Here is a 24,740-nt window from a genome sequence, read left to right on the forward strand (position 1 = left end):
ACAGATTTTAAAACTGGGAGGGAGAGCGAGAGAGAGCGAGGGAGACCGAGGGAGAGCGAGGGAGAGCGAGGGAGACCGAGGGAGAGCGAGGGAGAGCGAGGGAGAGCGAGGGATTGCGAGGGAGAGCGAGGGAGAGCGAGGGAGAGCGAGGGAGAGCGAGGGAGAGCGAGGGAGAGCGAGGGAGAGCGAGGGAGAGCGAGGGAGAGCGAAAATAAACCTGTCCCTGGAACCAGCAAAAGGCAAAGAACAACAATCCCAGTGCCAGACAAAAAACATCTTTCATCAGTCTAACTGATCAAGAGTGTGGATTCCGAGAACAAGGCAGCTCCATGCATTTCATTCACTGGTGCACATCCCTGCTCAGGTCAAAACCCCACAGACAAAACTACACACACCTTAAAAAAATCTCCCTGTTAAACAGGTATCAGGAGATCAGCGTACAAAGAGGAAATCGGTACCAGGAGAGGTAGACTTACAATTGTGGACATCCAGTTAAATGTTACGTAAAATAACTTACAGAAAAATGTATGCATTATGTATATGTATGTGCGTGTATATCTATACATATGAACACACTCACATCCAGAGATATAAGAAGATAAGAAATAGGAACAGGAGTAGGCCACACTGCCCCCCGAGCCTGCTCGGCCATTCAGTAAGATCCTGGCTGATCATCGACCTCAACTCCACTTTCCCGCCCGATCTCCGTATCCCTTGATTCCCTTCGACTCCAAAAATCCACCCATCCCAGCCTTGAATATATTCAGAGACACAGCATCCGCAGCCCTCTGGGGCAGAGAATTCCAAAGATTCACCACCCTCCGAGTGAAGAAATTCCTCCTCATCTCAGTCTTAAATGGCCGACCCCTTATCCTGAGACTGTGACCCCTGGTTCTAGACTCTCCAGCCCGGGGGAAACAACCTCTCAGCATCTACCCTGTCTCTCTCACACACCTGTCGTTGAGGTTAATGTCAATAACATTTTTCAATTTTATAGTCACTTTGGAACTTTTCCAAATAACCCAACTGAGAGGCATCAGCTGTCTTTCAGAAACACAAAACGTACATTCAGGCAAGGTGCAGTCGGCATGGTTACAACCCCTTCCAAAGTGCGAAAGCAGACAGGCCTCATTAAATAGGTTAACCCAGCAGTATCTACCTTGATTGTGCTGTTCAACCCGACCATCTAATTATGTTTGTGAAAATTCACAAATTTTGCTGGCGATACAATAGTGCCAGGAAACCCGACTGGTCCGTTTGTCCAACGCACTCCTGGCTGGCCTCCCACATTCTACCCTACGTAAACTTGAGGCTATCCAGAACTCGGCTGCCCCATGTTCGAACTCGCACCAAATCCCGCTCACCCATCACCCCCTGTGCTCGCTGCCCGTGTCCTAACTCGCACCAAGTCCCACTCACCCATCACCCCCGGTGCTCGCTGCCCGTGTCCTAACTCGCACCGAGTCCCGCTCACCCATCACCCCCTGTGCTCGCTGCCCGTGTCCTAACTCGCACCAAATCCCGCTCACCCATCACCCCCTGTGCTCGCTGCCCGTGTCCTAACTCGCACCGAGTCCCGCTCACCCATCACCCCCTGTGCTCGCTGCCCGTGTCCTAACTCGCACCGAGTCCCGCTCACCCATCACCCCCTGTGCTCGCTGCCCGTGTCCTAACTCGCACCAAATCCCGCTCACCCATCACCCCCTGTGCTCGCTGCCCGTGTCCTAACTCGCATCGAGTCCCGCTCACCCATCACCCCCTGTGCTCACTGCCCCGTGTCATAACTCGCACCAAGTCCCACTCACCCATCACCCCTGTGCTCGCTGCCCGTGTCCTAACTCGCACCAAGTCCCACTCACCCATCACTTCCCGGTGCTCACTGCCCATGTCCTAACTCGCACCAAGTCCCACTCACCCATCACTTCCCGGTGCTCACTGCCCATGTCCTAACTCGCACCAAGTCCCACTCACCCATCACCCCCTGTGCTCACTGCCCATGTCCTAACTCGCACCAAGTCCCACTCACCCATCACCCCCTGTGCTCACTGCCCATGTCCTAACTCGCACCAAGTCCCACTCACCCATCACCCCTGTGCTCACTGCCCATGTCCTAACTCGCACCAAGTCCCACTCACCCATCACCCCCTGTGCTCGCCGACCTACATTGGCTCCTGGCTTAGCAACGCCTCGATTTCAAAATTCACATCCTTGTTTTCAAATCGATCCATGGCCTCGCCCCTCCCTATCTCTGTAATCTCCTTCAGCCCCACAACCTCACCCACCCATCCCCCAGCCCCTCACCCCTGGGGATGTCTGCGCTCCTCTAATTCTGCCCTCCTGAGCATCACTGAATATAATCACTCAATCATTGGTGGCCGTGCCTTCTGTTGCCAAGGCCCTAAGCTCTGGAACTCCCTCCCTAAACCTCTCCGCCTCTCTTTCCTCCTTTAAGATGCTCCTTAAAACCTACCTCTTTGACCAAGGTCTTAATTTCTCCTTATGTGGCTCGGTGTCACATTTTTTGTTTTGTAACACTCCTGTGAAGCGCCTTGGGACGTTTTACTATGTTAAAGGTGCTATATAAATACAAGTTGTTGTTGTTGTCAGGAAGAGGCAATGATAGTACATGGAATTAACAACACAGACATTCAACCCTACAGGCCAATGCTTCGTGTTTATGCTCCAGACGAGCCTCCTCCCACCCCTCTTCATCTAATCCTATCAGCAGATCCTTCTATTCCTTTCTCCCTTATTTGATTATCTAACTTCCCCTTAAATGCATCTGTACTATTCATCTCAGCCGCTCCCTGTGGTAGTGAGCAACTTTTCTGTTTAAGCTGTGTGGCTGTGCAGCACTCTGGAGGTCCCATGCAGGCTGCTTACGACTTTTAAGTGGAAAAAAACATGGATGTGTGAACATTTGAATGGGCCGGGCAGCCAGTTAAAGGGGCCATGCACCCAAAAAAAAACAAAATCCAAGGGAACATTGGTAGCGAGTTCCACATTCTAACCACTCTCTGGGTAAAGCAGTTTCTCCTGAATTCCTTATTGGATTTATTAGTGACTATCTTGTGTGTTTATGACCCCTTAGTTTTGGATTCCTCCACAAAAAACAGTTTCTCTACATCTATTTTGTTCATAATTTTAAAGACTGCTATCAGGTCAGCCTGCGGCCTTCTCTTTCCTGGATGAAAACGAGCCCCAGCCCGTTCAGTCTTTCCTGAGGGTTCCAATCTCCGAGTTCTGGCATAACCCTCGCAAATCATTTGCACCTTCTCCAGTGACTCAAGCTCCTTTTTGTAATATGGAGGCCAGAAGTGAGTGCAGCAATGCTCCCTTTAAGCTGCACAGCTGCCTGCACCTCCCTCGCAGCCGGCTCCTAAATGCAGAAACTGCGCTCGCGCAGATTTTTGAATGGGCTGTGCTGCCCCTTTAAAAAAAAAACGGGAACATTGTTTTGCCCAGTACCCTTTTAACAACAACAACAACAACTTGTCTTTATATAGCGCCTTTAACATAGCAAAACATCCCAAGGCGCTTCACAGGAGTGTTTCAAGACAAAACAAAAAAATTTGACACCAAGCCACGCAAGAAGAAATTAATGCAGGTGACCAAAAGCTTGGTCAAAGAGGTAGGTTTTAAGGAGCGCCTTAAAGGAGGAAAGAGAGGTAGAGAGGCGGAGAGATTTAGGCAGGGAGTTCCAGAGCTTGGGGCCCAGGCAGCTGAAGGCACGGCCACCGATGGTTGAGCAATTATAATCAGGGATGCTCAAGAGGGCAGAATTTGAGGAGCGCAGACATCTCGGGGGGGGGTGGGGGGGGGGGTGGTGGGGGGGTTGTGTGGCTGGAGGAGATTACCGAGATAGGGAGGGGCGAGGGCCATGGAGGGATTTGTAAACAAGGATGAGGATTTTGAAACGTGCTTTGACCACGTTATACATACGAATCGGATATTGGAACCGAGCGAGTGATTGGCGATTGCGCAGATATCGAAGGCCAATCGGCACAGCAGCTCTCCGTACCTCCGTGAGTCGGGACGCCCATACTGTTGGCGAGTTGGTACAGCCGTTGTTGCTGCTCCTCATACGTCCCGTGCTCATTCAAAGCGGACATCATTCGCCTGTAGTGTTCTTCAGGTGTCATCTGAATAATCTGATCCTCGATTAAGGGAGTGTTGCACTTTTCTGGATGGCGAGGAAACAGAAAGGTAGAATATTTTGAGTATTTTTTAAGCAGGAATGAACCAATCACTTTTGAACTGGTTAAATACGTGCAATCAGGCCATTTCGGCCCATCGTGTCCGCGCCGACCAACAAAGAGCTACCCAGCCTAATCCCACTTTCCAGCTCTCGGTCCGTAGCCCTGTAGGTTACGGCACTTCAAGTGCACATCCAAGTACTTTTTAAATGTGGTGAGGGTTTCTGCCTCTACCACCCTTTCAGGCAGTGAGTTCTACCCCAGACCCCCACCACCCTCCGGGTGAAGAAATTTCCCCTCAAGTCCCCTCTAAACCCCCTACCAATTACTTTAAATCTATGACCCTGGTTGTTGACCCCTCTGCTAAGGGAAATAGGTCCGTCCTAGCCACTCTATCTACGCCCCTCATAATTTTACACATTTCAATAAGGTCTCCGCTCAGCCTCCTCTGTTCCAAAGAAAACAACTCCAGCCTATCCAATCTTTAATCATAGCTAAAGTTCTCCAGTCCAGGCAACATCCTGGTAAATTGGAAGAGGAAAGTGTTTTTGCAGGGCTATGGGGAAAAGAGCAGGGGGGTGGTGGGATAGGGGGGATGTATATATTTTTTTACGCAGCGAGTTGTTATGATCTGGAACGCACTGGACATACGCTTGAATAGGAAACGTCCACAGGTCCATAGAAACATAGAAAATAGGTGCTTGAGCCATCCGGCCCTTCGAGCCTGCACCACCATTCAATAAGATCATGACTGATCATTCCCTCAGTACCCCTTTTCTGCTTTCTCTCCATACCCCTTGATCCCTTTAGCCGTAAGGGCCATATCTAACTCTCTCTTGAATATATCCAATGAACTGGCCTCAACAACTCTCCGCGGTAGGGAATTCCACAGGTTAACAAATCTCTGAGTGACAAAGTTTCTCCTCATCTCAATCCTAAATGGCTTACCCCTTATCCTTAGACTACGTCCCCTGGTTCTGGACTTCCCCAACATCAGGAACATTCTTCCTGGATCTAACCTGTCCAGTCCCGTCAGAATTTTATATGTTTCTATGAGATCCCCTCTCATCCTTCTAAACGCCAGTGAATACAGGCCCAGTCGATCCAGTCTCTCCTCATATGTCAGTCCTGCCATCCCGGGAATCAGTCTGGTGAACCTTCGCTGCCCTCCCTCAATAGCAAGAACGTTCTTCCTCAGATTAGGAGATCAAAACTGAACACAATATTCCATGGGGAAAGAGCAGGGGGGAGTGGGACTAACTGGAGAGCTCTTTCAAAGAGCCAGCACAGGCACGATGGGCCGAATGCAATGTTCCCAACTAAGGTGGTCGCAGAGTAATCTAAAAGTTCCCGCGCAGGCCGCTCACTGGCTGTTATATTGTAAATGCCGCACATGCGCAGACATTTAAAGAGGCCAGGCGTTGAAATGTCCCGGTCGAGCAAGACAAAGTGCAGCTCACAGGGAACATTGGTCGAACGACCTCCTTCTGAACTGTATGATTTCATATTGTCACCAAGTATAAAGGCACTACCTGTGGCATAACCTGCAAGGTTAGCAGTAGCCCAATAAACAATGATCTTTTTCACCTGGTCTAGCTCGGGTCATTGATTCTTTAATTCAAGATGGCCTTCTCATTCATTTGCCACCACATAGCAGCCCTTACACATTCTTCACATCCGCCCTGTTGGTCGTACAAGAGATCTGGGCAGTGCGTTACACAGCGGAGATCATGTGGTCCGAAGCAGCGCATTACAGAGAAAGAAACACTACCGACTGGCGATAGTAAAATCCTCGGGGATGAAATTCTCCTGTTTGCCGAAGGTTTCACAGACTCGCACAAAATTATACCAAGGCAGAAAATTGCAGATGCTGGAAATCTGAAATAAAACCAAAAAATGCTGGAAATACTCGGTAAGTCAGGCAACGTCTGTGGAGAGAGAAACTTAATGTTTCAGGTCGTTGACCTCTGATGAAAGGTCACAGACCCGAATCATTAACTCTGTGTCTCTCTCTCCACAGATGTTGCCCGACCTGCTGAGTACTTCCAGCACTTTTTGTTTTTATTACACAAAATTATTGTGCGAGATGTTTAATGAAACGGCTAACATTTTTTTTTAAACACTTGATCTAGGGCACAGAGGATGTTTTTATTTATTCACATGGGCGTCGCTGGCGAGGCCGGCATTTATTGCCCATCCCTAATTGCCCTTGAGAAAGGTGGTGGTGAGCCGCCTTCTTGAACCGCTGCAGTCCGTGTGGCGAACACACTCCCCACCCTGCCGTTCGGTGGTGTCACGCTCGGTCGAATGCTGCACTTGACGCCAAGGGCAGTCACTCTCACCGCGCCTCCGGAATTCAGCTCCTTTGTCCAGGTTTGGGCCAAGGCTGTGACGGGGCCTGGAGCCGAGTGGCCCCTGGCGGAATGCAAACCGAGTTGATCTCTTCGCGGCTCACGGGATGAAGCGCAAGTTGGTCCAATACCCAACCGACGAAAGCAGTCACATTCCAGCCAAGATCAGAGCCACGTTGCACTGATGCCAACACTGTCACTGTCCTTCCCAAAGTTTACATAAGAACATAAGAAATAGGAGTAGGCCATACGGCCCCTCAAGCCTGCTCCGCCAGTTAATACGATCATGGACTCAGGTCCACTTCCCTGCCCGCTCCCCATAACCCCTTAATCCCTTTGCAACACAATTTTGAATTTCTATTGCTCTACATGACTCTGTTCATTTCCCCCCGCCCCGCCCCTCGTTTTATGCCCTGTTGCCCTGACTTTACTGGGGTACAGGTACTGATTTACAGACACTGTCAGCCCTTTCCTACTGCGCCCACATGCCATTCCTCTCCAAGCATGTTGCCAGCTATTTGACCAAGAGGTGCATCACAGCCTACCCAATACAGCCCTCGCCTGACATCCATGCGCTCTCACCTTCCAGGAGGCCTCACAGGAGTGAAGCCCTGACTGATTTTTGTTTTTTTGTTCTTTCTTAGCCCAGGCAAGCAGAGCCCACTCCTGTTCCAGGCGGACATCAGCTCACTCAGCACGGCCCAGGGAGTGGACCTGAGCTTGTACCCCCACACTGTGCGATGACTTCCTGCCTTTTGGCTGAGGCGTTAAACCCAGGCCCCGGCTGCTCTCTCAGGTGGATGTAAAACATCCCACGGCACTATTTCGAAGAAGAGCAGGGGAGTTATCCCCAGTGTCCTGTTTGTTATCACATTACTATGTGTGGGAGCACAAATTGGCTGCTGCGTTTCCTACATTACAACAGTGACTACACTTCAAAAATTGTCTGTAAAACGCTTTGGATCGTGAAAGGTGCTATATAAATGCAAGTCTTTCTTTTTTTCCCTTGAAACACAAGGGCCAGCTGAGGACAGAAACGTTAATGCCTCAGTAAGAAAAACACGTCAGCCCGATATAATTTTTTTTGAACTTAGGTTGAAGCTGTTTTGTTAAGACTTTAGCTCTTCCGGCATTACAGACCCATAATGGATTTTTTTGTACTGTGTGTCTCACTGAAGCAGCATTGTCTTCACGCTCTCGGGCGGAGAATAGGTACTTTATACATGGGGCAATTGGACATGAAAGGCAAGCAGCTGAACGTCACAGTAACAATCGTTAAATAAACTGAAGAGACACAAAACCTTGCATTTTACACATGTTATCTACACTCCAATTGCTCAGCATCCCAATTAGCTGTCACACGTTTGCACGAGGCAGTGCCTCTTTACACAGCTTCCACTCCATCTAGTGACATATCTAAAATCCATCTTATTTGAGGACAAAGGAAGCTTTATATTATTTTTCTTTTTAATGGTGTGCGAGAGTATGTGAGTGTGGGTGAATGTGTGTGTGCGAGTGTGAGTGAGAGTGCGAGTGTGAGGGTGTGTGGATGAGTGGGTGTGTGGATGAGTGTGTGTGTGGATGAGTGTGTGTGTGTGCGTGAGTGAGCGGTGTGTGAGTGTGCATGTGAGTGTGCGTGTGAGTGTGCGTGTGAGTGTGCGTGTGAGTGTGCATGTGAGTGTGTGTGTGTGTGACTGTGCGTGTGCGTGTACGTGCGAGTGTGCGTGAGTGTGTGTGTGAGTGTGCGTGTGTGACTGCGTGTGAGTGTGCGACTGTGCGTGTGCGTGTACATGTGCGAGTGTGTGTGTGTGTGTGTGTGCCTGTGACTATGTGTGAGTGTGCGTGTGTGAGTACGAGTTTAAACCGGTTTCTGATGAATTGCCATCTCTGTATAGAGGAGAGGGAGAGTTCACCGTCACACGTCTGGCGAGGAGAATGGACACTGGCTGTAAAAGCATGTCACCCGCTGTAAAAGCCGACCAATCCCAACTAATCAGGGGCTTCCATATCTCCCTTCCCTTTTCAGTTCTCCAACCGAAATGTTTGCTGGGTTTGAGGTGGAGGGATCCGCTGTATATCTTCAGTTTGTCTCTGACTGACAGTGGCTCTGAAAAGTTCGGTGTTTGAATGTGCAAGTATCTTCAGACAACATCAATGCTCCGTTGGGAGGGAATTCCCAGTGCAAACTGTTGTTTGATGAGTGCCAATTTAAAATGCCTGCTAAAATTAACTAACAATGGGGAGGAGAGGTGGGGAGCACAGGTTGTCTCCCAGAGAGGGGTTGATTGACAGCTCCATGCCTAGACAGAACAATATATTTGGCAGCTGTTCTTATAGAATCATAGAATGGTTACAGCACAGAAGGAGGCCATTCAGCCCGTCGAGCCCGTTCTGGCTCTCTGCAAGAGCACCTCAGCCAGTCCCACTCCCTCGCCCTTTCCCGTAGCCCTGCACATTTTTTTCCTTCAGATACTTATCCAACTCCCTTTTGAAAGTTGTGATTGAATCTGCCTCCACCACCCTCTCAGGCCGTGCATTCCAGATCCTAACCACTCGCTGCGTAAAAAGGTTTTTCCTCATGTCGCCTTTGGTTCTTCTGCCAATCACCTTCAATCTGTGCCCTCTGGTTCTTGACCCTTCCACCAATGGGAACAGTTTCTCTCTATCTACTCTGTCCAGACCCCTCATGATTTTGAACACCTCGATCAAATCTCCTCTCAACCTTCTCTGCTCCAAGGAGAACAACCCCAGCTTCTCCAGTCTATCCCCGTCACTGAAGTCCCTCATCCCTGGAACCATTCTCGTAAATATTTTCTGCACTCTCCCTTTCCTCCAGTCCGAAAAACAACCGTTCACCACTACACGGTTTCCTATCACTGAGCCAATTTCGTATCCATGCTATCACTGTCCTTTCTATTCCATGGACTTCAACTTTTCTGGCAAGCCTATTATGTGGCATGTTACCATCCGCCTTTTGGAAGTCCATGCACACCATGTCAACCCCATTGCCCTCATCAACCCTCCATGTTACTTCATCAAAGAATTCGATCAAGTTGGTAGAACACGATTTGCCTTTAACAAATCCGTGCTGGCTTTCCTTAATTAACCCACACTTGTCCAAGTAACTGTTAATGTTATCCGTGATTATTGTTTCTAAAAGCTTCCCCACTACTGAGGTTAAACTGACTGGCCTGTAGTTGCTGGATTTATCTTTACACCCTTTTTTGAACAAGGATGTAACATTTGCAATTCTCCAGTCCTCTGGCACCAGCCCCGTTACTAAGGAGGATTGGAAGACTATGGCCAGTTCCTCTGCAATTTCTTCCTTCTCTCCCCTCAGCATCCTAGGATGCATTCCATCTGGTCCTGGTGACTTAGCTACTTTAAGTACAGCCAGCCTTCCTAGTACGCCTGCTTTTACCAGCATAAAAGTTTTATACATTAAAAACCCTGTCCAATAAGGTAAGTTTATTTTTAGCCCCGTTAAAACATATTTTAAAAAATTTCAAAAAATGTAATTCTTGTTTAAAATATTTAATTAAATGACATTTTTAAATTAATTTAAAATATGTAATGTTTTTTTTTTGTTTTTGTTTCATGTGTTTATGTATTTTTTAAGTGATTCCCATTCATATTTTATGGGAGGTCTGTACAAATGGAACTCCCCAAAAGTGTGAATGGGGATCCCCCTACTTTGATTGGTTGGGCCGGCCCACATGATCCCAGGGGTGCTTGCGAACCAATCAAAGCAGGTACCCAGAGAGGCCCAGGAGCGCAGATCTCCCAACCTCCCGGACCACCAGGTAAATCCATAGATGTTCTGAAGGTCGGAGGCCACAAAACTTCGGGGCGAAGGAGCGGCGAGAGATTGTAGAGGGACGTGATTGGGGCCCGGGAGAGGCGTGAGTTCAGGGCCAGAAGAGGCAAGGGCCCAGGGCCAGCCCCCACTGTGCGATATGTGCATGCACCAGGGACCGTGCAGCAGAGCTGGTCTCCAGTCGTCCTGGGTAACCCTTGCCACTGGACCAAGACCTAGCTCTGTCAAGCCCGTGTGGTGGCTGGTGTGCAATGGTCACCCCACGTTAAAAAAATCCACACACAGGCATCTTCCACCCTTCAGGATGTAGTTCGGGATCTGGACTATTAGGTCCTTCATTGAAACATCTGTGAACTCATCCTTTTTTGGAGTGGACGCAAGTCTCGAGGGACTGCCGATGGTGATGTTGAGGCTCAACTCCCAGGCGCAGGGCACTGCTGCATCAGACGTGTAAGACCACCATTTAGGCATTCTTAATTATCTCCCCTTCTATTTGGCAGGATAATAGAGGCTCCATTACAGCAAGATATTTATATATAAATCGGTTCTACAAGTTCATTCTCCCCTCCTCCAAGTGTTCCTAAAGCTCTGTCATTAGACTAAATTAGGTCAAAAGATTTTGTGGTGTGATTCTCCCCATTAAAATGTTGAGATTCGTACAAGTGGCAAGACATTAGGCTGTAACACCCAGTACATGGGCTGATATTGATAGATTGTACAGTCGATGTAGAATTCAAAGGGTTCAATTCACATTCTTATCAACATTACTATAAACTCTCTAACTTCACCCAAACGAAACACTGCACCAGTCAAGGGTGCGGTTAGCATGGAGTCCATTCATCTCTGCAGCCTGGGTTCTGAGTCCCACCCAGGCAGATGGGATCACCCTTTCATCTCTCTCGGCCAAGACTTATGAGGAAAGGTTGAGGAGGTTGGGCCTCAACTCATTGGAATTCAGAAGAATGAGAGGTGATCTTATCGAAATGTATAAGATTATGAGGGGGCTTGACGAGGTGGATGCAGAGAGGATGTTTCCACTGATGGAGGATACTAGAACTAGAGGGCCGCCCATTTAAAATTGAGATGAGGAGAAATTTCTTCTCTCTGAGGGTTGTAAATCTGTGGAATTCGCTGCCTCAGAGAGCTGTGGAAGCTGGGACATTGAATAAATTTAAGACAGAGATAGACAGTTTCCTAACCGATAAGGGGTTATGGGGTGCGGGCAGGGAAGTGGACCTGAGTCCATGATCGGATCAGCCATGACGTATTGAATGGCGGAGCAGGCTCGAGGGGCCGTATGGCCTACTCCCGCTCCTATTTCTTATGTTCTTTATGTCCTGCGTGGCAAGCTTCGTTGCAGTTTTTTGGCAGGTTTGGGTTAATAACAAAAAAGCTACCCGTTAATTAACACACGCCAGCATTAAATCAGCAGCCTCCCTCAGAGAGACCAGAACGGTTGAAATCTCGCGCTGTTGTACGAAAAAGGTTGAGCAGGTTGGGCCTATACCCATTGGAGTTTAGAAGAATGAGAGGTGATCTTATTGAAACGTTTAAGCTTCTGAGGGGGCTAGGCAGGGTCGATGCAGAGAGGATGTTTCCCCTCGTGGGGGATTCGAGAACTAGGGGGCATCGTTTCAGAATAAGGGGCTGCCCATTTAAAACAGAGATGAGGAGGAATTTCTTCTCTCAGAGGGTTGTGAACCTTTGGAATTCTCTACCCCGGAGGGCTGTGGAAGCTCAGTCTTTGATTATATTCAAGACAGAGTTCGATAGATTTTTGGATATTAAGAGAGTCAGAGGATATGGGAATAGTGCAGGAAAGTGGAGTTGAGATAGAAGATCAGCCAGGATCTTATTGAATGGCGGAGCAGGCTCGAGGGGCCGAATGCCCAACTCCTGCTCCTATTTCTTATGTTCTGTGATTGGGTGCGAAGGCACATTATTGGAAGACGGCAGAGAGAATTCAGAGGAGCATTCTCTGCCGGCCAAGAGGCAGGTCAGAAATGGGGCTACGAGCCTATCGAGATGATAGCAGACATGTTCCCATCTAGTGACGCTCCACAACGTAAGGCCTCGCCTCACAAGCTGATGCATTTCCACCACATTTGGCCCACACCGTACCTAACCCTGGAGTGTCCGTCGCTAACACTGAGGGGGAAATGTTTTTTTAACTCCTTCCTCTCTACGGAAACATAGAAACATAGAATGTAGACACAGGATTAGGCCATTCGGCCCTTCTTGCCTGCACCACCATTCAATATGATCATGGCTGATCATGCAACTTCAGTACCCCATTCTTGCTTTCTCTCCATACCCCTTGATCCCTTTAGCCATAAGAGCCACGGAGGACCGGGAGTTAAAATAGCCCAGGCCTCAAACTGGGTCTGAATCCGTGCCAGACGGATGGGAGCAACCTCTCCTCTTTCTCTCTCTCTCTCTCTCTCTCTCTCTCTGCCAGCTCCATCGTGGCAGCTTTCATTCAGTTTCCCATCACCCCATACCTCGATATGCACAAAAATACATTCGTCTCCGCAATACAGGAGCAGACTGAAAGAAAGTGTTGGCGCGGTGGATTTGTCTCGGAAACCGTATCATTGTGAGACTGAAGTATCAGCTAGTGGCTCAGCGGGTAGCACCCTCGCCTCTGAGTCAGAAGGTCGTGGGTTTAAGTCCCACTCCAGAGACTTGAGCACAAAAATCTAGGCTGACGCTCCCAGTGCAGTGCTGAGGGAGCGCTGCATGTCGGAGGTGCCGTCTTTCAGCTGAGACGGTAAACCGAGGCCCCGACTGCCCTCTCAGGTGGATGTAAAAGATCCCATGGCACTATTTTGAAGAAGAGCAGGGGAGTTATCCCTCAATCAACATCACTAAAAACAGATTATCTGGTCGTTATCACAGTGCTGTTTGTGGGAGCTTGCTGTGCGCAAGTTGGCTGCTGCGTTTCCCACATTACAACAGTGACTACACTCCAAAAGTACTTCATTGGCTGTAAAGCGCTTTGAGATGTCCGGTGGTCGAGAAGAGGCAGTATATAAATACAAGACCTGCTTTCTTTTCTTTAAAACACTACTTACAAGCTTTCATTGAAAAGACTGGAAAGCTAAAATTTTTAAATGACCTGGTCGGTTGAGGCAGCATAGAAAAGGACGACATTTTTTCTTTTAATAAAGGCAACGGGAACCCTTGGTCTGGATTTGTGTTTTTATATTTGTTAAACCCGTTCTAAATAGGAAGCCATCGAGGATCGTACAGCTTTCAGGTGTGTGAGTACACAATGCCGGCAGTCTCAAAGGACCAGCACATTCAGCGGCCAAGTTTGAGATCTTGAAGTGCTGAGCCGGTGATAATTTCAGCTCACTACAGCTTTTGTGTCTGCTCCTGTCATTAGTGTAAATGTGGCCCGTGATCCTCCCAAACCCAAGTCACCCAGGTGTGAAAGCTCTCACAATCTAGCCAGCTCAGATCAGACGCGAGCATCTGTCCCACCTCCCCTCCCTCATTAATTACAGACTGCACCCCATTCTCCAGTTTACTCGCTAATCTGTGTTTGAAGACGGCACTTTTAAAAAGCATCACGCGTCAAAGGGGAGGCTTGGATGAGCGGGGACTAAAGGCAGCTTACAGGAACTGAGACGGAATGCCTGAGACACAACAGCTTCACCATAACCTTTGAGTATTTATGATTAAGAGAAAGATTAAATTGGAGCTAAAGTTACAATAACGCACCATAAGGTTTGATCATTCTCAACTAAAACCTGCTCGGAAGTTCACAGAATCGCATATTACATGGCGGAACACTAGCAGATGCATGTTCAAAGCAAGAAAGAACTTGCATTTATATAGCGCCTTTCACAAACTCAGGGCGTCCCTTTACAGCCAATGAAGTACTTTTGAATTGCAGTCACTGTTGTAATGTAGTAAATGTGGCAGCCAAATTGCGCACAGCAATCTCCCATAAACAGTAATGAGATAAGGACCAGATAATCTGTTTTTTTTAGTGATGATGGTTGAGGGATAAATATTGACCAGGAGAGAACTCCCCTGCTCTTCTCATGTAGTGCCACGGGATCTTTTACGTCCACCTGAGAGAGCAGACCGGGCCTCGGTTTAATGTCTCATCCGAAAGACGGCACCTCCGACAGTGCAGCACTCCCTCAGCATCAACCAAGATTACGTGCTCAAGTGGGGCTTGATTTAGAGGCACTAGTGTCATGGCTGACACTTAAAAGCACCATCTAAAAATTCCTTCCTTCTTTTCGGCTGACACTCCAGTGCAGTGCTGAGGGAGTGCCGCACTGTCGGAGGTGCCATCCTTCAGATGAGACGTTAAACCGAGGCCCCTTCTACTCTCTCAGGTGGAGGTAAAAGATCCCATGGCATGATTTCAAAGAAGAGCAGGGGAGTTCTCCCCGGTGTCCTGGCCAATATTTATCCCTCAATCAACATCACTAAAACAGATTATCTTGTCATTATCACATTGCTGTTTGTGGGAGCTTGCTGTGCGCAAATAGGCTGCTGCGTTTCCCACTTTACAACAGTGACTACACTCCAAAAGTACTTCACTGGCTGAAAAGCACTTTGAGATGCCTGGTGGTTGTGAGAGTCGCTATATAAATGCAAGTCTTTTATTTTGGAGATAGCATTAACCCGTTTAATTTAAAACAAATCAACACTTTGGAACCTGTGAAATTCTCTACCACAGAGAATTGTTGAGGCCAGTTCGATAGATATATTCAAAAGGGAGTTAGATGTGGCCCTTATGGCTAAAGGGATCAAGGGGTATGGAGAGAAAGCAGGAATGGGGTAGTAAAGTTGCATGATCAGCCATGATCTTATTGATTGGTGGTGCAGGCTCGAAGGGCCGAATGGCCTACTCTTGCACCTATTTTCTATGTTTCTATGTTTCGCTAAAATAGCAGAGAAAGGAATTTCAGACAAACATTCTAAATGCTCGGAAGCTAACATCTCATTGGATAACATCAGGACCACAATATTAGTGAGCTCAGAATATATACCAGCAAAGAACTTTGCTTTTCATTTTATATTTAACATACGTCTTATTAGTTAATACGATAGACTTTGACAGGGTAGTGCCACACAGCATCAACGTCCAACCCAGCAGTCCTGTCTTCCAATCATGAAGATCGGGCAGTGGTTGGGCAGCCTCCTGTAGCCCACATCATCCCACCTTCCCTTGCCAAAAGTAGGAAGTGTGACGGCAAAACTGCAGCAGCTCGTGACCTCAGGTTCGGACAAAAGTAATCTCCCCTTCCGCTTTACAAGGTTCCTCGATATTGGATTGGAGTGGCTCTCGCTGATCCCGACAATCATCGACTTCTCCAATCCGACCGAAGTATTTTCCACCCGCCCTAACGCAATATTTCTGCAGAGCGGCAGCAGCCCAGCGCACCTCCCGTCTGCCCCCTGACCTCTCCCGCAAGTTGTAACGTTGAGTTTTTTTCCCCTGACATCGGGCACGGTAAAGTGGAGACCCGTGTCAAGCTCAAGTGGATGTGAGACTGTATGTTCCAGGTTGGAACACAGGAAACTCCCGAGGAGGCCATTCAGCTCCTCGAGCTTGTTCCGCCATTCAATAAAAGCCTGGTTGACCTGTACTGCAATGCCATTCACCCACCTTTGCACCATATCAGCCCCCCCCCTCTCCCGCCCTCCCCTCCAACTCCATGGCGGTTAGCGTAACAATTGGCAAAAGAACCAGAGGAGAGAGGAGGCGAAATTCTTTTAATTCAGTTGAGTGGTTATGACCTGAAATGCAATGTCTGAAAGGGTCGCGGAATCAGATTCAATACTTTCTAAAGGAAATTGGATATATATTTGAACAGAAAAAATTAAAGGACTATGGAGAAAGAGCAGGGGATTGGGACTAATGTATTTTTTTCTCTCTCTGTTTCCCACGGCAGCTGGTAACTATTCCGCTATTCGCACCCTATCTCGACACATCTTTTTCTAACTCCTGCCATTACCATCTCAATTTGGCCCATCATCCCTTTTCTCTCTCTAATCTCTCCTGTCTTCCCCCCGATCACAGACCTTCCCTTTTGTTCTTCCCCCCCCCTTCCCCCCTTCCCCCCCTCCCCCTTTTCAGTGCTCCTTAAGAATCTGTTCATTTCGAACACTCTCCAGTTCTGACCAAGAGTCATCGATCCGAAACGGTAACTCGGTTTCTCTCCACAGATGCTGCCTAACCCGGAGATTTTCAGCATTTTCTGTTTGTATATTAAGGGAGTGCGACTTATTGAATCGCTCTTTCAAAGAGTCGGCATAGGCACGATGGGCCAAACGGCCTCCTTCTGTGATGTCTGATTCCATGATTCTAACAGCCAAACCCACTCCTCCCAGTCCACATCATCATAGGCAGTCCCTCGTATCAAGGATGACTTGCTTCCACGCCGAAAAGGGATGAGTTCACAGGTGTTTCAATGAAGGATCTAATATTCCAGATCCCGAACTGCGTGTTGAAGGGAGGAAGATGTCTGTGCGTGGATTTTTTTAACGTGGGGTGACCGTTGCACACCAGCCACCACACGGGCTTGACAGAGCGAGGTCTTGGTCCAGTGGCAAGGATTGACCAAGACGACTGAAGACCAGCTCTGCTGCACGGACCCAGTGCGCGCACACATATCGCAGTATGGGCTGGGCCCGTGCTGCCCCTGGGCCCTCGCCTCTTCTGGGCCCCGAACTCACGCCTCTCCTGGGCCCCGATCACATCCCTCTACAAACTCTCGCCGCTCCTTCGCCCCCTGACCTCGCCGCTCCTCCTGCTGTACCTGCCCGCCCTGCAGTCAGCCGTCGCCCTCCTGCAGCAACACGCGCTGCTCCCTGCAGTGGTATGCCGCTGCACGCTGCTCCCTCTCATGGCCCCGGCCTGCTGATGGTCTTGCAGGCCGGAACCGCGCCGATTTCCGAGCCAGGCTGCCGCAAGCTGCTCCCTCCCAGTTCTACTCAGTAGCTGACAGAACAACAGCATCAGCATAATGTTGAAGACGTGTCACCTCTTGTATGGAATCAATGTGAGATTGACTCTGAGGGCACAATTAAAAGCCACACTGATCCCAGAGCTATTGATGGAGTGTCGAAGACAAACATCAACTAATGACCTCGAAATTTGTGGCCACTTAGGGGGGTAGCAGAGGGTAACCAGCGACCTTGAAACCATTACCCAGCAAGAGTCATGCCTCCAGGAGAGGAAGGGAGGAAATTAGGTGAAGAGATATATTGTCAAAAACAAAGCATTACTACGACAAAATTATCATCACAAGTTTCACACATGTTCGTTTTTTTTCCTCTTCCCCCAATTTTCTCCTGTCCTTACGCGAAGGCACCGATTCCTTGCTGAGGAGTAGACCATGAACCCCAGGCACATTCTGCTATCTTGCCCAAGTTTCAGTAGACCGTTCAATCGTGAGATTGCGCAGTTAAGCGCCAGTCCTGTCCACACACCTGTGCAGGGTCGCTGGACAACGATCAGGTGCCTGACCCCCGGCCACGACCCCTGACCAGGTTTCCCCTCCCAGCCTCAAGGGTGCTGAGGTTAATGAGAGTGTCCCAACTAAGATTCCTTGACTCGGCACCAAACCTAGCTCCCTCTGCCTCAAATACTCATTCCATAAAGTCCGTGAGCCGGCCTGTTTTACATCATTAAGCACGAATGTTTGCGTTATTGACCAACTGTTATTGGCACAGTGTCAGTTGTGGCTCAGTGGGCAGCACCCTCGCCTCTGAGTCCAAAGGTTGTGGGTTCAAGTCCCACTCCAGGGTCTTGAGCACATCAACCTAGGCTGACACTCCCAGTGCAGTGCTGAGGGAGTGCTGCACTGTCAGAGATGCCTTCTTTCGGATAAGATGTTAAACCGAGGCCCCGTGTGCTCTCTCAGGTGGACATAAAAGATCCCAAGGCACTATTACAAGGAAGAGCAAAGGGGAGTTCTCCCCAGTGTCCTGGACAATATTTATCCCGCAATCAACATCACTAAAAACAGATTATCACATCGATGTTTGTGGGAGCTTGCCACAAACATCGAAACTTGTGGGAAATTGGCTGCCACAATTCCGACATTACATAAGAACATAAGAAATAGGAACAGGAGTAGGCCATATGGCCCCTCGAGCCTGCTCCGCCATTTAATACGATCATGGCTGATCCGATCATGGACTCAGCTTCACTTCCCCGCCCGCTCCCCATAACCCCTTATCCCCTTATCATTTAAGAAACTGTCTATTTCTGTCTTAAATTTATTCAGTGACCCAGCTTCCACAGCTCTCTGAGGCAGCGAATTCAACAGATTTACAACCCTCTGAGAGAAGAAATTTCTCCTCATCTCAGTTTTAAATGGGCGTCCCCTTATTCTAAGATCATGCCCTCTAGTTCTAGTCTCTCCCATCAGTGGAAACATCCTCTCTGCATCCACCTCGTCAAGCCCCCTCATAATCATATACGTTTCGATAAGATCACCTCTCATTCTTCTGAATTCCAATGAGTAGAGGCTCAACCTACTCAACCTTTCCTCATAAGTCAACCCCCTCATCCCCGGAATCAACCGAGTGAACCTTCTCTGAACTGCCTCCAAAGCAAGTATATCCTTTCGTAAATATGGAAACCAAAACTGCACGCAGTATTCCAGGTGTGGCCTCACCAATACCTTGTATAGCTACAGCAAGACTTGTTTTTATACTCCATCCCCTTTGCAATAAAGGCCAAAATATCATTGGCCTTCCTGATCACTTGTTGTACCTGCATACTATCCTTTTGTATTTCATGCACAAGTACCCCCAGGTCCCACTGTACTGCAGCACTTTGCAATCTTTCTCCATTTAAATAATAACTTGCACTTTGATTTTTTTTCTGCCAAAGTGCATGACCTCACACTTTCCAACTTTATACTCCATCTGCCAAATTTTTGCCCACTCACTTAGCCTGTCTATGTCCTTTTACAGATTTTTTGTGTCCTCCTCACACATTGCTTTTCCTCCCATCTTTGTATCATCAGCAAACTTGGCTACGTTACACTCAGTCCCTTCTTCCAAGTTGTTAATATAGATTGTAAATAGTTGAGGTCCCAGCACTGATCCCTGCGGCACCCCACTAGTTACTGATTGCCAACCAGAGAATTAACCATTTATCCCAACTCTCTGTTTTCTGCTAGTTAGCCAATCCTCTATCCATGCTAATATATTACCCCCAACCCCATGAACTTTTATCTTGCACAGTAACCTTTTAAGTAGCACCTTGTCAAAAGCCTTCTGGAAGTACAAATACACCACATCCACTGGTTCCCCTTTATCCACCCTGATCATTACATCTTCACAGAACTCCAGCAAATTTGTCAAACATGACTTCCCCTTCATAAATCCATGCTGACTGTGCCTGACCGAATTTTGCTTTTCCAAATGTCCTGCTACTGCTTCTTTAATAATGGACTCCAACATTTTCCCAACCACAGATGTTAGGCTAACTGGTCTGTAGTTTCCTGCTTTTTGTCTGCCTCCTTTTTTAAATAGGGGCATTGCATTTGCGGTGACTACACTCCAAAAGTATTTCACTGGCTGTAAAGTGCTTTGAGACGTCTGGTGGTTGTGAAAGGCGCTATATAAAGCCAAGTCTTTTTTTTCTTTAACTGTGGACTGCAGTACAGCACTTTGCTCTTTAACGGGACAATGGAATTAGATTTCTGTATGGTGATACGCTGCGTAACCTTTTGATCAAACAGTTTAATAAACTAGGCTGATGAAAGGTGATAAGACCTGGCTTGAGTTCCGAGTATTTTGCCTCCAAACAAATTTCTCGCACAATAACATGGTTGAAACCAGCATTGAAAGTATCCGAGCAAACGAGCATCTATAACTATAATCCACTTGTAAACTAACCAAGGTGACATGTGTTCAACAGCACCCACTCTGGTAGTGTCTCTGAAAACCCAAGAAGGAATGGGACAGTATCAGAGAGAACAGTAGAAGGGGCATTATTCAGAGATATATATAGGAAAATGATAGGACCACTTATAAGTATCCCTTTGAACTGATTGATTCTACTTCTGAAGGGTGCTGAATCTGCCTCTCACTACCCTGGGCGCTTGATATATGCAGCTGTGAGAATGCTCACAGGTTTGTGGAGCTGTTGTTGAACCAAATTTTAATTTTATTTAAGTTGACTGTCCAAAGTTTAATTTGTTTAATTGTGTCAGTTTCAGTGCCCCCCCCCCTTTAATCAGGGGGCACTTGTATTAATGTTTCAACTTTAAAATAGTTGTGGAGCTATTGCACTGTGGGTGGCTTAGCCAATCACGTGATGTCAACAAGACTCAATAAAAGCCCAGTCAGTTGGATCTAGGTCATCCATGATGAGGCATGCAGTTTTGAGCCTAGTGGATGAACTGGTAAATGTGTAGTGTCATTGTTAAACCTTTGTTAATAAATCAACTGATCTTAATAGCAATGTGTTGCTATGAATTCTTAAGCAAAGAACCCATGAAGCAAATACATTACAGGAGGGATCGGCTAACTGAACTCAGACTGGGATTCGAACCAGGGACCTTCCCGAGAAAAATGAAACAACATTTGCATTCACACAGTCGCTTATCACTTGAAAACTTCTGGTAGTTTTTCAGGTAGAGATTTTGGTTTGAAGTGCAGCAGCTGTTATGAAAGCAGATGCGGCAACCATTACCCAATAAACAACTAGTTAGCATTTTGTTTTGCTGCTACTAGTTATGGGAGGGATGTTCAAACATAAAGATTTATGTAGTTTACTTTTTAAAAACAAAGAACACAAGGTAGGTAGAAAGAAAGACTTGCATTTATATACCCTGTAACGCCTTTCATGATCACTGGATATCCTAAAGCACTTTTCAGACAATTAAGTACTTTAGTGAACTATCCGGGACCCTCGGGACCGAGGCCAGTCTGGATTCCACGCTTTTCCGGACTTTGGATCATCTTTCTAACGTCACGAATCCGGAAACACACAAGCCCAGGTTTGGGTATTTCCGGATTTTGGAGCGTCAGAAAGGGGAAGGGGGGGGGCAGGGTACCCGCCGAGGAGCTGTTCAGGCCTCCGGCCCCATCAATCAGGTTGTCAGGCGGGCCCCACTGAGGAGGAGCTGTTTGGACGGGCCCCGTCACTGAGGAGGTGTTCGGGCGGAGCCCCATCACTGAGGAGGTGTTCGGGCGGAGCCCTGTCATAGAGGCGGTGTTCGGGCGGAGCCCTGTCATGGAGGTGGTGTTCGGGCGGAGCCCTGTCATGGAGGTGGTGTTCGGGCGGAGCCCTGTCATGGAGGAGGTGTTCGGGCGGAGCCCTGACATGGAGGAGGTGTTCGGGCGGAGCCTTGTCATGGAGGAGGTGTTCGGGCGGAGCCCTGTCATGCAGATGTTCGGGCGGAGCCCTGTCATGAAGGTGTTCGGGCAGAGCCCTGTCATGGAGGAGGTGTTCGGGTGGAGACCTGTCATGGAGGTGTTCGGGCGGAGCCCTCTCATGGAGGAGGTGTTCGGGCGGAGCCCTGTCATGGAGGTGTTCGGGCGGAGCCCTGTCATGGAGATGTTCGGGTGGAGCCCTGACATGGAGGAGGTGTTCGGGTGGAGCCCTATCATGGAGGAGGTGTTCAGGCGGAGCCCTGTCATGGAGGTATTCGGGTGGAGCCCTGACATGGAGAAGGTGTTCGGGTGGAGCCCTATCATGGAGGAGGTGTTCGGGCGGAGCCCTGTCATGGAGGTATTCGGGTGAAGCCCTGTCATGGAGGAGGTGTTTGGGCGGAGCCCTGTCATGGAGGAGGTGTTTGGGCGGAGCCCTGTCATGGAGGAAGTGTTCGGGTGGAGCCCTGACATGGAGGAGGTATTCAGGTGGAGCCCTATCATGGAGGAGGTGTTTGGGCGGAGCCCTGTCATGGAGGAGGTGTTTGGGCGGAGCCCTGTCATGGAGGAGGTGTTTGGGCGGAGCCCTGTCATGGAGGAGGTGTTCGGGCGGAGCCCTATCATGGAGGAGGTGTTCGGGCGGAGCCCTGTCATGGAGGAGGTGTTTGGGTGGAACCCTGTCATGGAGGAGGTGTTTGGGCGGAGCCCTGTCATGGAGGAGGTATTCGGGTGGAGCCCTCTCATGGAGGAGGTGTTTGGGTGGAACCCTGTCATGGAGGTGGTGTTCGGGTGGAACCCTGTCATGGAGGAGGTGTTTGGGTGGAACCCTGTCATGGAGGAGGTGTTTGGGTGGAACCCTGTCATGGAGGAGGTGTTTGGGTGGAACCCTGTCATGGAGGAGGTGTTTGGGTGGAACCCTGTCATGGAGGAGGTGTTCAGGTGGAGCCCTCTCATGGAGGAGGTGTTTGGGTGGAACCCTGTCATGGAAGAGGTATTCGGGTGGAACCCTGTCATGGAGGAGGTGTTCAGCTGGAGCCCTCTCATGGAGGGGGTGTTCGGGTGGAACCCTGTCATGGAGGAGGTGTTTGGGTGGAACCGTGTCATGGAGGAGGTGTTCGGGTGGAGCCCTCTCATGGAGGAGTTGTTCAGGTGGAGCCCTCTCATGGAGGAGGTGTTCAGGTGGAGCCCTCTCATGGAGGAGGTGTTCAGGTGGAACCCTGTCATGGAGGAGGTATTCGGGCAGGCTGGCGAGGAGGCCCCGAGCTAAGGGCAGCGGCAGCGAGCAAGACGAGGGGCGGTGAGGCGAGGTCCGAGGTCGGCGGGTCCAGATTCCGCTACATTTTACGGATTACGGACGAGATTGCCACTTATCGGTCCGGAGTCCGGATCATTCCGGGTTCTGGAACTCTGGATTTTCGATGCTGCACCTGTATTAATGTGGGAAACGCGGCAGCCAGCTTGCGCACAGCAAACTCCCACAAACAGCAATGTGATAATGACCAGATAATCTGTGTTTTCGTGACGTTGAGTGTGGGATAGACATTGGCTGGGAAGAACTCCCTGGCTCTTCTTATAGTGCCATGGGATCTTTTACATCCACCCAAAAGGTCAGAAAGGCCTCGGTTTAACCTCTCGTCTAAAAGATGGTAGAGCGCATCAACCTAGTTCAACATCGTTTCCTACACTTTAAGCATCAACTTCCTACATGACCATAAATAATGCAGATGTCTCTCACTTTACACCCACTCTTAGCTGAGATATGGCTAAGTTCTAAATGGGATGGTGCCTTTACAGACAAGAGCATTTGGGGCCACTACACATATATCTGTCGATTTAAATATTACCTATATTAAAAGACCCTGTACCATGCATGCACTTCTACAAGTGTTACAATTACTTCCTGTAACCTTTTCCCACTCACACGTTCAGGTAACACACCATGAGCAGTTCCACAGGAGATCTGCTGCTATGTGTCGAAGATATCCGTCATATTCCAAATGTCTCACTTTATTTGCAAACTTAACAAATCAAGGGCCAGGCTGTCCCCAAAGCCTCTCACCTGCCCGATTGCCACCCAGAAACACCGCTAAGGTTCAGCAATTAACTCCGGCAAAAATTTCCATTTCCAAAAATTTCCAAAATTTCCATGGCACCTCGGCGAGAAAATGGATCTTGCACTAAGATTCTCGGCGGTTTAAGCTGAAACTAGGGAAAACGGGCAGTTCTTACCTGAATGGACGGTAAGGACTTAAAATTTAGTCCGAGGCTGTGGTTGGGCCTAGGAAGGGGAGGCGGGGTGGAACTCGAAAAATATTTTTTCACTTAAAAAAAAGTTTAAAAACATTCTCAAGATAGTTTTAACGGTAATTGCCGTTTTAGAATTTAAATAATAACAATAAACTTATCTTTCTTTGCCGGGTACTCATCTACCATCCTGTTTCAGCTAGCTTCGCGTGGGCGGTTTCCTTGGCGATCTGTACGGGCTCCCGTTGAGGCCAAACTTCGATCCTGGCGATGTTCTCGGTGGTGAACGCAGGGGCAGGTGGGTGGTTTGCTGCCCGCCGGTCTTTTCAAAATGTGGGCGGTTCGATTTAAAAATTAAAGGGGGCGGTTTCTCTTCCAAAAACAGATGTACCGCCGAGAAAAGCGCCGAAAATCAAGGTGACAGTCTCTCCCCCAGTAGTCTTAAATAAAAAAGTATACAGCAAGCCCCAGTCTTCTGACCTTGGGATAACCTCCTAAATGTCGTAGAGGTAACAGATAGAGCAGCCAAGCAGATGCCAATCTAGCAAAACTTCGCCCTCCAAAAATCAATAATTGGCCTCTAGATGAACTCAACAACAACTTGTATTTATATAGCGCCTTTAACGTAGTAAAATGTCCCAAGGCGCTTCACAGGAGTTTTACAAGACAGAAAGAGTCAATACCAAGCCACACAAGGAGAAATTAGCACAGATAACCAAAAGCTTGGTCAAAGAGGTCGGTTTTAAGGAGCATCTTGAAGGAGGAAAG

At 48.5% G+C, this 24,740-nt stretch overlaps 1 protein-coding gene across 4 annotated transcripts in view; it reads right to left on the bottom strand.

Annotated features, from left to right (window-relative positions):
- Positions 1-24,740, bottom strand: part of samd11 (sterile alpha motif domain containing 11) — a 338,469-nt gene that overhangs the window by 131,123 nt on the left and 182,606 nt on the right. For all 4 annotated transcript variants that reach the window (XM_070861033.1, XM_070861034.1, XM_070861036.1 and 1 more), the window contains one exon: positions 4,022-4,183. In XM_070861033.1, coding sequence (XP_070717134.1) covers positions 4,022-4,183 — 162 coding nt within the window. The remainder of the gene's footprint in view (positions 1-4,021; positions 4,184-24,740) is intronic.

This window comes from Pristiophorus japonicus, chromosome 18, assembly GCF_044704955.1.
Source record: "Pristiophorus japonicus isolate sPriJap1 chromosome 18, sPriJap1.hap1, whole genome shotgun sequence".
Classification (NCBI taxonomy): domain Eukaryota; kingdom Metazoa; phylum Chordata; class Chondrichthyes; family Pristiophoridae; genus Pristiophorus; species Pristiophorus japonicus.